At 38.4% G+C, this 13,889-nt stretch overlaps 2 protein-coding genes across 3 annotated transcripts; one reads left to right on the plus strand and one right to left on the minus strand.

Annotated features, from left to right (window-relative positions):
• Positions 1-23: 23 nt before the first annotated feature.
• On the plus strand, positions 24-8,060 carry dpf2l (D4, zinc and double PHD fingers family 2, like). Of its 2 annotated transcripts, XM_084133699.1 has the most exons (11): positions 24-256; positions 998-1,158; positions 1,244-1,351; positions 2,762-2,958; positions 3,058-3,150; positions 3,295-3,379; positions 3,964-4,095; positions 4,281-4,412; positions 4,503-4,615; positions 4,697-4,778; positions 7,134-8,060. In XM_084133699.1, exons 1-11 carry the CDS (start codon positions 225-227, stop codon positions 7,214-7,216), a joined length of 1,218 nt encoding a protein of 405 aa, XP_083989825.1. In that variant the 5' UTR covers positions 24-224; the 3' UTR covers positions 7,217-8,060. The 2 variants fall into 2 exon arrangements, with proteins under 2 accessions (XP_083989825.1, XP_083989824.1); XM_084133698.1 differs by having other exon boundaries at positions 106-256; positions 4,503-4,778.
• On the minus strand, positions 7,919-12,161 carry chrm1a (cholinergic receptor, muscarinic 1a). The gene is made up of 2 exons (XM_084133697.1): positions 10,401-12,161; positions 7,919-9,374 (listed from the first exon to the last, which is right to left on the minus strand). The coding sequence occupies exons 1-2, from the start codon at positions 11,127-11,129 to the stop codon at positions 8,685-8,687; spliced, it is 1,419 nt and encodes a 472-aa protein (XP_083989823.1). The 5' UTR covers positions 11,130-12,161; the 3' UTR covers positions 7,919-8,684.
• Positions 12,162-13,889: the final 1,728 nt, after the last annotated feature.

Consider the following 13,889-nt stretch of genomic DNA (forward strand, 5'->3'; position numbering starts at 1 on the left):
AGAATGAGATCAATGGTTTTGAGTTGTTTTGGCTTTCTAGAATTATCGTTTGTGTTTCGTTAAAATATTTTGTAAAATTTTCCGAAAAAAATAAAATATTGCGGTCAGCTTCCATTTGCTATGACGGAAATCTTTTCATGTAAAGATAAGAACGTATCGTTGATTCAAAAAGGTCCCAATGCGCATGCGCAGTGAAGACAACAACAGCCCACTACAGCAAAACAATGGCGACTGCCGTGGAGAATATCGTTAAAGTGTGAGTACATGTAGTTTTTAAACTCTTTGAATGAATCTCCATATGATATTCTTAAATTATTGTTGAATTGGGATGGTTTTATATACTAAAGTCAGGCTGAAGTATTGTGGTGGTGTTTGGTTATCTAATCTGCTCCTCGTTCATTCATCGTTTTCTGTGACATCAAAGAGCGTTACAGCCATGTGTCTACTTTTTAAATCAGTTACACTAACCAGTCACTGGTTAGTTTGCTTTTTTATGGCGTTCTGTTCTCCAACTTTTTAAGAAATGGCTATCAAATTGTCGTTGGTTTTTTTAACACTGGCAAAAATGAATACATTAAATTGGGGTCCATTGATGTCTATTGTTTGAATATCAGCACGTTGTGACGCACGAAATGTAAATTAAAAATACTCCCCCCTTTACGAAAATTAACCATTGTTTTATTGTATTTATTATTAAGTGTAGTAACCATGTTTTTTTTTGGTGGATTGATTACCATTTTTATAACCACAGTTTTACTACAAATACCATGGTTAAACTATGGTTAGTGTAGCAAAACCATAGTTCATTTGTGGTTACCATGTGGTTGCCATGTTTTTTTGTAGTAAAACCATGGTTAATTTTCGTAAGGGCCGTTATCTTCCCAAGACTAAGATTTAGCCTAACTAATGTAATGCATCTAAACAGTAAATCTAAATCGCATGCTGTGTAGAAACTTATATATGCTCGTATTCTCTCTTGTTTGTGTGTGGAATGAAGACTTGGAGAACAGTACTACAAAGATGCTTTGGAGCAGTGTCATAGTTATAACGCCCGACTGTGTGCCGAGAGGAGCATCCTCATGCCCTTCCTGGACTCCCAGACTGGAGTTGCTCAAAGCAACTGCTACATTTGGATGGAGAAGAGACACAGGAGCGCAGGTTTGGCATCATCCCATTTACGCTGATTCTATTCTCAGTCTGTCCTACTGTAACTGACATGCAGACTTTATGATTACTATTTAAGGTACAGCACCAGGACAGCTGTACACATATCCCGCCCGGCGCTGGAGGAAGAAAAGAAGAGCTCACCCACCAGAAGACCCTGCTCTAGTTTTTCCTCCACTCAAATCTGGTATTCTGTTACAACATAAGTAGTAGATTTCTTGTTGTATGCAAATTTCTAAGGTCTCTAAACTTCTGATGAATAACTTTGATGAAAAACCTGTTGCACACAATCTTCTACATGTCATCTGAATGATAGTTTATATTTCTTTAGCCAGTAAAAGAGTTTTTAGTTGAATTGTAAAAATGCCCACCTACATGTCTTTTTGCTGTGAAATCTATTCTGATTTTTATAAAGTAAATGTGAGAATAACTTTTATATTGTTAGTAATATTTCAAGGTAAGCATTTATAGGCTGAAGCAACTGAGGTTAACTTGATAAATCACACATCATTTTTAGAACAATCATATTAGGATATGAGTATCAATATTAATATCAATATATGAGTACCAGTGAATTGCAGTGCATTATGTCTTGGCCCCCACAATTAAAACTACAGAGCTTTGATCATAAAGCTGAGCATTTAAATATCATCTTTCTAAGACATATTTTTGGGAGATATAGTGAGACAACTGATTATAAAAATCTCATTGATTTACATTACAAACTATCAGAATTTCATCTTACTTTTGGCCATATAAATGACAACAACTGCAGCAAATTGCATATTTGAATAAAAATGGTGGTATTTTTTTTCTCCTTGAGTATGGGCTTCATATTCTCCCATGTCATATGAGCCATAAAAGGCTGATGTATCAAATACGATACTCAACAGAAACGCATACAAGCTGTTTCTTCTTCTTTTTTAGATTTTGTCTATAGTTTCAATAAATGATTCAATTTAAAAAAAAAAAATAGTAGTGTTGTAGTATTCGTGACCGGTCTTGATCTTGAGACCATTTTTTAAAGGTCTTGGTCTTGTCTCGGCCTCGACCGCATTTGTACTTGGTCTTGTCGATTTTAGACAAAATTTAATCAGCTGCTTTAAACAAATCGGTTAAATAAATTATTCTGTGACTCACTCATTGATTTCAGTTTCATATTTAAAAGTAGACCTATCATTTTATTTTTCCATCATATTTCTATATTCAAAATGTTATTTTTAAAACATTAATCTCAACATTATTTATGCAGATGTAATTGTACCAATTCAGATGCAACTTCTGTGCCACCTCTGCAACACAAAGATGAATGTTATGTTTTAGTGATTTGATTGGTCAAATCAAACTATTGCTCTATAGTGTCAAATTCTAATTGTATTTATTGATTAAATATAAGACATTTCTCAGACATTTGAGGAGTGCTGGTCTTGTCTTGATCTTGACAAAATAGGTATTTTGGACTAATATTTCATAGGTCAAGCTTTACATGGTTAAAAAGTTTAGACAAAAAAAGATTGAGATATGCTAGTCAGAAAAAATATTTAAAATGAGATTATAAATCATTACTAAATGATTAAAGAGAGGCATGTTTCCAAAGCTGAGCTGGAGCTGGGCCTGAAAAAAGATGTGTTGGGCCCGTTGGATGGGAGCAGTCTGGAAGCCTTGCTGAAAGGAGAGCCGCTGGATAAAAGAGTGCCCACAGAGCTCAGGCCACCTGAGGAAGAAACCAGTCTGTCTGAGATCACTGGAACCAGCACGGCCAGCAGCCACAGTGGATCCACACGCATCAGGAAGGTATATAGCAGGGCTTTCAATATGGCCTCTTTTGTCTCTGGGCTTTTCATATATTTTCATATATGAATGCATGGCCTGATTGTTTCCTGTCGTTCTCAGAGGATCCTTGAGCCCGAAGAATACTTGGATGATCTGGACGATGAAGATTTTGAGGAGGAAACTCCAAAAAGACGAGGAAAAGGGAAGTCTAAGGTACCGTGCCTAGTCTGCTGTTGCTTAATTAATTGAATATTAATACAGTATTAACCATTGATAATCTCCTCTTGTGATGCTGCCTACTGGTCATACGATGGCCTGAAGGAATACAGTTAATAAAATGTAATTTTAATCTGCCAGGGTCGAGGAGTTGGGAATGGAAAAAAGAAAATGGAAGCTGCTGCAGCTGCCCAGGAAGAACGAGACAAACCGTATGCTTGTGACAGTGAGTTTTGACATGTTATTTTGGACATATATATCTCAAAAGTTTGGGCTTAGTAAGATTTGAATTATTTTTAATAATGAGAATTATGTGACACTGAAGGAATGGCTGTTGGAAGTTCATGTTTTAGCATCACAGGAATAAGTTACATTTCAAAATATACTACAACGTGATTATTTCACAGTATTACTTTTTTCACGTTTTTTTTTTTTTTTTATCAAATAAATGCAGCCGTGGTAAGCATAAGAGATCTCTTACAAAAACTATTTCTTTCAGAAATATTAAAAGATTTTACTGACCCCAAACTTTTGAACAGTAGTCTATGCAAATATGTTTTTGGCTAACCTTACGTACTGCTTTTGTTCATTAAGTTGCTGAAACTTGATGTCAGCTGAATTCTGAGTGGTTCATGTCTGCAGCTTAGTTCCCATCAATCGTTTGGTCATCTGGAGAGGGAGCTTTGATTGTGAAAGTTGCATAGTACATTGAAAGCCTTTATGCTAAAAGATCAATGAAAATCCTGTTTTACATAATGCATAACGCTTTTTACACGACTGTTTTAATTTTAAACCTTTTCTTTTGAATAGTCTGTGGGAAACGCTATAAGAACAGACCAGGCTTGAGTTACCACTACACTCACTCTCACCTGGCTGATGAGGAGGGAGAAGACAAAGAAGAACCTGAGATTCACACCCCTGCACCACCAGAGGAACCCAAGAGTGAGCGTTCATTCATGATGACTGCACAGTATGCGGTCATTACACATCACTTGTGCATTATCACTTTAAAGGATTTAACAAGTACAAGATGTTCTGTTCTATTCTATTCGATTTGGATAGTCCTGCTTGTCAAAACATTAACGGAAGCAGGAAAACAGTTGATCTGATGCTCTGTTTTATTACAGCCCCTAAAAAAGGACCAAATGGCCTGGCATTACCCAATGACTATTGTGACTTCTGCCTGGGTGACTCCAACATGAACCAGAAAACAGGCCAGTCTGAAGAGCTGGTGTCCTGCTCTGATTGTGGACGTTCAGGTATGACCCCTAGGCACAGAACGAACTCTAAACCTCTACGCTCAGATGCACGTAATTCATGCATGGCATTTTTCTCTCATCCCTCCTAAGGACATCCTTCGTGCCTGCAGTTCACTGCCGTGATGATGGCAGCCGTAAAGACTTACCGCTGGCAGTGCATTGAGTGCAAGTGCTGCAATGTTTGTGGCACATCTGAGAATGACGTGAGTCTCCGCACATTATCACTCAAACAAACCCCTTACACAGAAAACCATCTGTTAATGTGTTTAAATCCTCTTTCCCAGGACCAGCTTCTGTTCTGTGATGACTGTGACAGAGGATACCACATGTACTGCCTCAGCCCTCCCATGTCAGACCCTCCAGAAGGTACTAGCAATCATTTGCATGTGCACCAATAATTAAAAACATTTTTTTTTAACAATAATTAGAGTAAGGACTCACACAAGCAAACTCACGTTCTTCACACCCTTTTCCATGCAATTTTCATTATTCCCTAAGAATTGTGGTTATTTTTGCCGCCATTATTCATATATCCAAATGCACAGCACAAATAATGTACTCGCATACAGTAAGTGTGTTACTGGCCACTGTTTTATTCTACTTGCGTCAAATGCAAAAACACATTTCTATGGCCGTATTTGGATTTTTTCCTCTTACATGCCTAAAATGTCTCCATTTTGATGTATTCGACCATGAATATACTGCATTTTATTGATATCTCGATACGTTGTCAATATAAGCTTAGTTTCTTAAGCACCCCAAAAAATGTGATGCCTTCTTTACTGCTGTATACGAATATGCGCATGAAAACATCATCCATCCGTGTACGTCACAAGCACATACGTACTTTGGCTAGAGATGGAATAGAAGTTTGGCATAAGCCACATATTTTACTATGATTATGAGCTTAATTGCATCAATTTGATCCAAGTATTTAGTTTTCATGTAAATTTTAATTGTAAAATTGTTTAAACGTCATTATAATTGCATTACGAGGGTGCATGTAAATGTAGTCGTTATTTACTCAAACTCATGTCGTTCTAGACTCATTTTACTTTTTAGCTTTTGTGAAATGCAAAAAGTAGATTTTTTTTAAGAATGTCTACACTGATTCTTTCAATAGAATGAGAATGGGGCATCTCCAAAAATATGCACAGAAGCGCAAAAAAACTATTTGTTTTATGGCTGCCACAGTCTATGCTGCTACCAGTAAAGTAAATATAGACTGCACTGAGATGTGTCTGTATATAGAGTAGGGTTGCCCCGAACAAAGATTTTCCTAGTTGATTCAATATGTTGGTCATTCATTTCAGCCATTAGTTAACTAGTCGCACTTTTATGATATTAGCTAGTGTTTTCTGAGTCTGTCTCGGCTACAAAGATGGAGTTGGCGACGTTGACTCATCATCTTCGCAAGTAGGGCTGGGACAGCATGTCGATGTAATTGATTACACACTTTTTATGTTCATCACTAATCTCCTGTCATGTTTCACACAAAACAAAACTGTACAGCAGATGCTAATGGCTATTATGGCAGTGCCACTTAATGCGGTTTAGTTCATACCGCGTTTTGTTTTTTACAAGCGTGACAACCCCATTCTACAACCCAACTGACACCTGCACCTTTTCAGGACTCACAACTAGACAACTGGTTGTCTGCCACGTAATATAATGTGAGAGCCTTGACTGGTTTAGTTCACTCACTGAGATGGAGAAATGATTTGCGTTCATCTGCAGATCCACCGGAGCTGAATGTGGTTGTGAGAGACCTGAAAATGTGCAGGCTCGTATTAAGCGGCGCTGCTATACTAGTTATTATAGAGTTAGTATATCTATATTATAGAGTCTAGTATATCTAGAGTTTTATTTTGTGTGAAATATGACAGGGGATTTGAGATGAACAAAAAGTGCGTAGTCCATTACGCCGGAGCGTCGTTCCAGGCCTACTTCGCGTTGTAGTGGATGTGCCTATAGACAGAAAAGCATGTTAAGTTAAACATCATTAGGCTACTACTTACATGTTTCAAACGATAAGCCATGTTTGAGTTTGATGAATGATAGGTGAATGTTTGCCCGCTGAGTTTGCATGTCACCTTTTTGGGGTCATCCTTTACCCTCTCAAAATGATCCCACAGATGGACCAACATGTTAATGATCTGTCCGTCATGGAGTGCATGACTTTGCCACTTTTCTGCAACCAACCAACCAAGCCTCTTCTTATCGAGTAATATTTAGTTGACCTTTAGGGAGCAGCCCTAATATAGAGTACTATAGCTCTGAAATCCACAAAGTCCCAGTAAAACATTCGAAATAATATGCATGAGATAAGAAAAAAGCGTTTTGTTTTTAACATCAAGATTTTAGATTGAAGTTTATATAATTATAATTTAAGAACTTATATAATGTGGCGTGAGAGATTCTTTTTTTAACAGAAGCAGAAATAAAAATATTTTGCATGTCACACTACTGACTGACTGTGATTTAGTCCAAGTCTTGTGATGCAGTACAATAGCATTGTGTGAAGAAAAGGCCAAAAAGTAAAGTCAGTATGCTTTGAAAAGTTCTCAAATCTCATGTCTGTGTGCATATTCAAACTAGTCTTGTGAAGACCAAAACGGCAAGGTTATACAAGTTTATGCATTTATTGCTGTTTTAGTTAGTACTAGTTATAGTTATGCATTGCTGCTGCTGATCAGTATTTGGCTTTAATCATGTTTACAGGAAGCTGGAGTTGCCACCTGTGTCTGGCTCTTCTGAAGGACAAGGCCTCCATTTATCAGAGCCAGAACACCGCAATGGAGTGACGGAGGAACCGCAACAACAGTCTACCTTGAAGAACACGCAGAAACACACTTAAACTGTTGTGAGACTTTCCAGAGTGATGGAGAGGCTGGAAGAGAAATCATTGCCCCTAACATAGCCTTTGTTTTGGGTTTTTATTTTGCTATGACTGTTACTCACATCATGAGCAGTGTTTGAAATTACAGAGGGCGCATTTGAAATAGATTATATACACTTCATGCATTATGTGCAGTATTTCCACATTCCTTCATGTTGGGGCCAATGGTTCAGATGATTAAGCACCTGTTTATGCATTGCCAAATATTATTATTTTTTATTGCTCATTCAAGATACATTTGTTTACATAGAGCAAACATATGGCTTAATCCTTTTAAGGATGTTATGGATTTAAATATTCATTTGTATAAGTAGTGCATCCCTGTTTATCTTTGTCGTATATAATTATTTTCTTGCAAGTTATTCTTTCAGGAAGTATTTGTGCCAAGGTCCAGATTCAAAAACCAGAAGATGGTGCTGCATTTTTAATTTTTATTATCATATCATCATGTTTTGCTACATTTTCTGGACTCACTTATTGATCCATTTTATTCCCACAAAACACTCTCATAAGGCGGGTTATCTTTCGTAGTAGAATTTTGTATGTGATATAACCAATATCTATTATTGTTGACTAACCATATTGAATTATCGTGAGTACTGTATCGTTTTGTATTAGTTTTTTTTTTTTTTTTGGTATATCATGTCAGTTTGTATTTGGTATTGAATGTAAATGCTGTATTTTTCTGTCTTTTTTTATTTACATTTTTCATATTGGCCTTTCCATAATAAACATACATGTAACAGAGAAATAATCTTAATTGAGTATTTTTTATGACCACTACTAGCACAGTAAATAAAGACTGCGATGTATCAGTGTATAGAGTCCTACAGCTCTCAGATCCACAAACACCCAGTAAAACATCCACGTGTGAAATAATATGCATGAGATATAAGAATATATTTTAAAAATAGCTTTTGTTTTTAACTGCAAGATTTTAGATGAGACATTTTATAATAATTTAAGATCTTATATAATGTCATGACAATTTTTTTCACAGAATTAGAAAAAAAGTTTTGCATGTCACACTACTAATAAAATGTCTATAGCTCTAGTGCAAATTTGTACGTTAAAGAGTTTATGCTTGATAAACACATACCTAGATGCTACATTTGTATTTTAAATGTGTCAAAGATAGGCAATTCAACCCTGAAAACTGCTACATGCCCTGCCAAAACGTGATTACACAAACAGACAATCTGAACCTCGTATATTTGATGCACAACCTTGATCTCGGGGATCTTTTCAAGCCCACATGCTCTCTGGCATCCTAATATAGATCAGTATTTGTCCCTGAACTCATGACTGGTCAACCAGTGCTGAATCACCAATATCATGAATAGAAAATCCAACTCTTAATAAATGTGATGAAATCAGCCATTTCCTGTTGGGGTCCACCTGATCCCCTTCTTATGCTCCTTCCACCTACAGAGCAGCAGTGCCTTGAACGTGACCCGGAAGTGCTTGTTACAGAGCGCGTAGCAGAGAGGGTTGACTGTGCTGTTGACGTAGCAGAGCCAGTATCCCAGCTGCCACAGCCCCTCAGGAACACAGTCGTCACAGAAAGTGGACACTAGAACCATGATGTTATAGGGTGTCCATGTCACAATGAAAGCCAGGAGAATGGCACTGAGGGTCCGGGCCGCTTTCTTCTCCCTGATCAGACACGAGGTCCGGGCTTTCCGGCCCTGCTGGCCTGTGGTCAGTGATAGAGCAGAAGGTTGAGCAGCACTTGTGGTTATAGGCGAATCAAGCGAATTCTGACTGCCTGACTTACAGCTCCGCATGGATTGATTATTGACTGCAGTCTTATCCATTCGAACAAGTGGAATGTATTTGTTACTGTCGTCTGTTCCTGGAGAAATGTGGTCCGTGTCCATCTGTGGATGGCTGTATGTAGTATATGAGTTGGACGTCTCGTCCCTCTCCCTTCGTTTCTTCCACCACGCTGCTGTTTGATGGGTGATGGTGGGACAGATGGTCCTTTGTCCCTTCCTGTGCTGCTTCTGGTCTGTTTGTGGTCTCACATCCTCAACACTGCGAGAATTGCTTTGACAAGATCTCTGGGAGACATAAATGATGACAAAAAAAATTAACATCTTTGCTCTTTCATCTATATAAATGTCATTTATTAGTTCACTTAAATTGGAATGATTTTAACAAAGTTTATTTAAAACCCAATGAAATCCAAATGAGTATTTTTGTGTCTTCAAGTCGACTTCAAGACAATCTGTATGCTAATGTGCTCCAAAAAACTGACAAATTACACATTTATCAGAAATAAAAATATGAAATTTATAACCTTTTTAAAAAAAAGGAAAATGGACCAAAAGGATTATTTTATACACATAGGTTTCAGTCATTTTCTGTCCAGTGAAAGCTCTCTAGAATTATAAATCTAAAAAACTTTTAAGGGGGAATCAATATTTGATGAAATACTTAAAATTAAAAACTTAAACAAAAAATATATATGTTGCCCTGGGAGGTTGAAGTTTACTAAAATTACTGAAAATATAAAAATTAAAATGAACTAAAAATATTAATAAATACTATAATAGCCTACTATGACTAAAATAACACTGGCTCTGACTAGCAATAGTAATGTTTATTACATAACATAATGTTTCTCTGGATTATTGCTTGAATTGAACATAAATGTCTTTTGTACAAGTCTTTTGTATAATCTCTATAACTAACAAAAGCCTGTTCCTTACATCATCCTCCAGGAAGTGATGTTATTTTAGGTAGAAAAACAACAGCACAAACATTAGTAAGGCTGCATCTGAATCCTTCCTTACTATAAGGCGAAAAACGCTGGTAGGTCACAATGATAATGACTTATTAATTAGTTTCCTTGTTTTAGGTAAATCACGACCATGTTGTAATAAATCATTCCCTCATTTTAGTTAAATCAAATAGTACACTGAAGGGAACAAATTAATCAAATGTGACCACAAATTAATAATTTGTCGTTAAGATTTTTTTAATTAGTAGCCACGATACCTGTTTTTACTTTCGCATGTCATGTGCAGGGCTTCGTACCCACTCAAATTTTAAATAATGGACAACCCTTTTAATGTAAAACTCACCTGAGATGCGTTTCCAGTGCGTCCTCCATGTGATGCTATCAGTCCAGCTAGCTGCTGAGAGCGTTTCTCTGTCTCACGATACACCCGCCAGTACAACGCAACCATAACACTTACTGGCAGGTAAAATGCAGCAATGGCTGTTCCAAATGTGATCACAGGCTGAGACAGGAACTGGATTGAGCACTGGAATTCTGGAACGGTCCGTTCACCCACTATATACTGCCAGAACAAAATGGCTGGAGCCCAAAGCACAAAGGAGACAGTCCATGCTAGAGTAATCAACACTGCAGCTCTTCTAGGTGTTCTAGTGGCTCGATAGGTCAGAGGTCGCATGACAGAGAGGTAGCGGTCGACACTAATGGCCAGCAGGTTCATAACAGAGGCATTGCTTGCCACATAATCCACAGCCAACCACACATCACAGGCTAGGTTTCCTAAAGTCCACTGGCCAATCAGGATGTAGGTAGTGTAGAGGTTCATCGAGATGGCGCCCAAAATGAAGTCAGCCACGGCCAAGCTTAAGAGGAAGTAGTTGCTCACTGTCCTCAGGAGTGGGTTGACCCGAAAAGAGATCATGACCAGGACGTTGCCTATGATGGTGATGAGGGAGAGTGGAATGGTTATGAGAGTGATCATTGCTGTCCTCCAGTTGACAGGACCAGAGACCGATGCGTCTGTCCCATTGAGTAAACTGGAGAGATTCAGAGTGAATGTGGTCACGTTCATCATGAACTGAAGATGGCTGGAAAGATGAGATTATCTTTGTCCTTTAAAAGTCTGATGTGTGCTTTGTATTGCATCTTTTGGGGATTCCTGATGTTTGATTACTCTGTGAAGACAAATAGGACATTTCAAACTCTAAATAGTTAATATTGCAGGTTGAATGAAGGCATATATGTATTATAATACACGCTTAATTCATACAAACTCTGAATTAAAAAAATTGTTGAAAGCGTACATCAAAGAGGAAAACGTCTCAGGTTACATATGTAACCCGGTTCCCTGAGAAGGGAACGAGATGCTGCGTCATGGCATTGACCCTATGGGAATGCTTTCACATGAGCCGGTGTCTGAAGCATGTGTAAAAACGAGTCAATTGGCCAAGCTTTATGGATGTCGTGATTTGACATAGTGCGTGATCGAGTTCATTAATAGACGCCTGAATCATCATCATACGTAACTAGGGATGGGTATCTAGAACCAGTTACATTTATAAACCAGCTCCAAATTTCCAAGAACCGGTGATTCGATAAGAAATGCGCATTTCGATTCCACTTATCGGTTCCCTTGTGCGCAGTTTAATGTGATTTTAAACCATTCAAGCGCAAGAAGACTCGCAATCTGTTTTCTGTACTCTGCACACATCCAAAACGTGCGCACAGAAAAGTGATTTTAATGCGATTTTAAACCATTTAAGCGCAAAGATGACTCGTGCGCTGTTTTCTGTGCTGCGCACACATCCAAAACGTGCGCACAGAAATCCACCTCTCATACTGAATAGTGTTGCTCGATACTGAACTGAGTTCTCTTCTGCATCTTTTTGCACTTGAATGGACAAATACACTCAAAAATATGTCAACATATTCTCGTAAACACAGTCGGTTATGTCTTAAGAAAGGGGGTAATCCAGCACCCGGAAAGCGTACCTTCTATGGGGGCATCCATTGGCTAACAAGCCATCACCTGCTGTTAGCATTCCATTGACTCCCATTCATTTTGGCGTCACTTTGACAGCGAATAACTTTACATCTGAGGCGTTTAAAGACTCAATTTGTCCATTGTTTATTTCTAAAGAAACACGAAAATGTATAAAAGGCTCCATTACCTTCTATCTTACACTATGGCCGCAACGTAGAAGCCGTTTTTGCAAAAATAGGCTAACGATTGCGTCATAACCACGCGACTCTCTGTCGAACAGGAGAGAAATTACCGTATAGACAGGAGGAGAAGCTCGCAGGCAATCAGGGGGACGTGGAGGCATAAAGTCCGATAAAGTCAAGGGAGAAGCCCATAGAGTACACTGCTCAGGATGCTTGCCGTAAACTGATCCTGCTTCTCGCGATGTCTGAGACTTTGTGAGACTGAAGGACGCAGGTAGGATACACCGAACTTGCACTTGGGGGGGGCAAGAGAGTCTTCATTCGCCCTGTAATGAGTCATTGTCATTTAACCATATACCGACTTACGAAGATGATTAATTAACACGAAAACGTTGCCTGGTGTCCCTTTAAGTGAACGTAAACAGTTGACAAAGAAAACGCATGTGTAACAGTATATTGGGTTTGTGCAGCTCTTAAAGTTACAGCAGCACAATATTCCCTAAAAAATTGTAATGTAGCCTATATTTTATGCATAAAGTGCAGCATGTTTTACATTTGATTACAGTTTCTTTACCTGAATACCTGAAAATCTTAAAACACTGTTTATTTAAATCATATCTTTGTTCAGTTGTATTTATTTGTGCGATTGCTAATTTGTTTATTTGTTCTTTTTTAATTACTGAGTGTACTTGTCTTTAATAATGCTTGAAATTTATATTAGGCTAGTGGTTTTTGCTATGGTATTTTTAAACCATAGGCAAAAGTTCCTTGGGTCTGTGTTCTTTAGCCTGTTGATTTTTGCTTATGGTATTCAGCCATAATGAAATGTTTTGCAGTAAGACTTAGAATAAATGTGAATATCTGCAGTTTTTTTTACCTCAACTCTACTATGTCATGGCTGTGTATAAGCACAGAACACTATTGAGCGCAACTCAACTTGGATCAGCCCTGAAGTACATGAGATTCTGTGGTTGAATCCGCATCTAAACTGTAAAACCTAATGAATGTGTGCAGAGAGGACCAGTCTGCCTCAGCACACACATCATGCAATGACACACCCCTAGCAAGAGCTTTGGAAGATGCCATACTCCTAGTGAAGTGAGCCCTGACCCCTATAGGTGAGGCAATTCCAATGCGCCTCATAGGAAAGGGTCATAGCATCCGTAATCCAGTGTGAAATTTGTTGCTTGGTGACCACATTACTTCTGTTTTACAAGACCAAAGCAAATGAACAGGTGAGAGGATTTACGCCACTGGCCTAAGCAGTGGACATAGATCCTCAAGGCAAGACCGGACATAACAGAAGCAAGCTTTCCTGCTCCAGCGTCTCAAGAAAGCCTGCAAAAAAACTGGCTGACCAGTTGCAGAAGGAACTTTTGGTGCAATATGGCTCTGACATCACCCAGAGCAAATTCCAAGCAGGATAAGGCAACTGACAAGGCCTGATACCCTTTTAAGTGTCTTCAAGGCAAGTAATACAGCTACTTTTCTGGAAACGACTCTAAGGGCTCAAATGGGGCCTCTGTCAGGGCTCCTAGGACCAATGGCAAGTCCCAGAAGGGAACTCACGACCGGCAGATAGGCCTCAGCGGTCTGACACAGCTCAAGCACTAAGACACCAAAGGATGTCTCCCTACCGAGGCTCCATCAAAAGGTGAGTGGTTAGCAG

This window comes from Abramis brama, assembly GCF_963993115.1.
Source record: "Abramis brama genome assembly, chromosome: 13".
In the NCBI taxonomy this organism is placed as follows: Eukaryota; Metazoa; Chordata; class Actinopteri; order Cypriniformes; family Leuciscidae; genus Abramis; species Abramis brama.

What these genes read in the sequence shown, in the direction of transcription:
- dpf2l (XM_084133698.1), top strand. Translation starts at nt 225, where the DNA reads ATGGCGACTGCCGTGGAGAATATCGTTAAAGT. An exon ending in TTTTCCTCCACTCAAATCTG is followed by an intron (nt 1,352 to 2,761) that starts GTATTCTGTTAC and finishes ATGTTTCCAAAG; the next exon opens with CTGAGCTGGAGCTGGGCCTG. An exon ending in CAAACCGTATGCTTGTGACA is followed by an intron (nt 3,380 to 3,963) that starts GTGAGTTTTGAC and finishes TCTTTTGAATAG; the next exon opens with TCTGTGGGAAACGCTATAAG.
- chrm1a (XM_084133697.1), bottom strand. Translation starts at nt 11,129, where the DNA reads ATGATGAACGTGACCACATTCACTCTGAATCTCTCCAGTTTACTCAAT. An exon ending in GCACTGGAAACGCATCTCAG is followed by an intron (nt 9,375 to 10,400) that starts GTGAGTTTTACA and finishes TATGTCTCCCAG; the next exon opens with AGATCTTGTCAAAGCAATTC.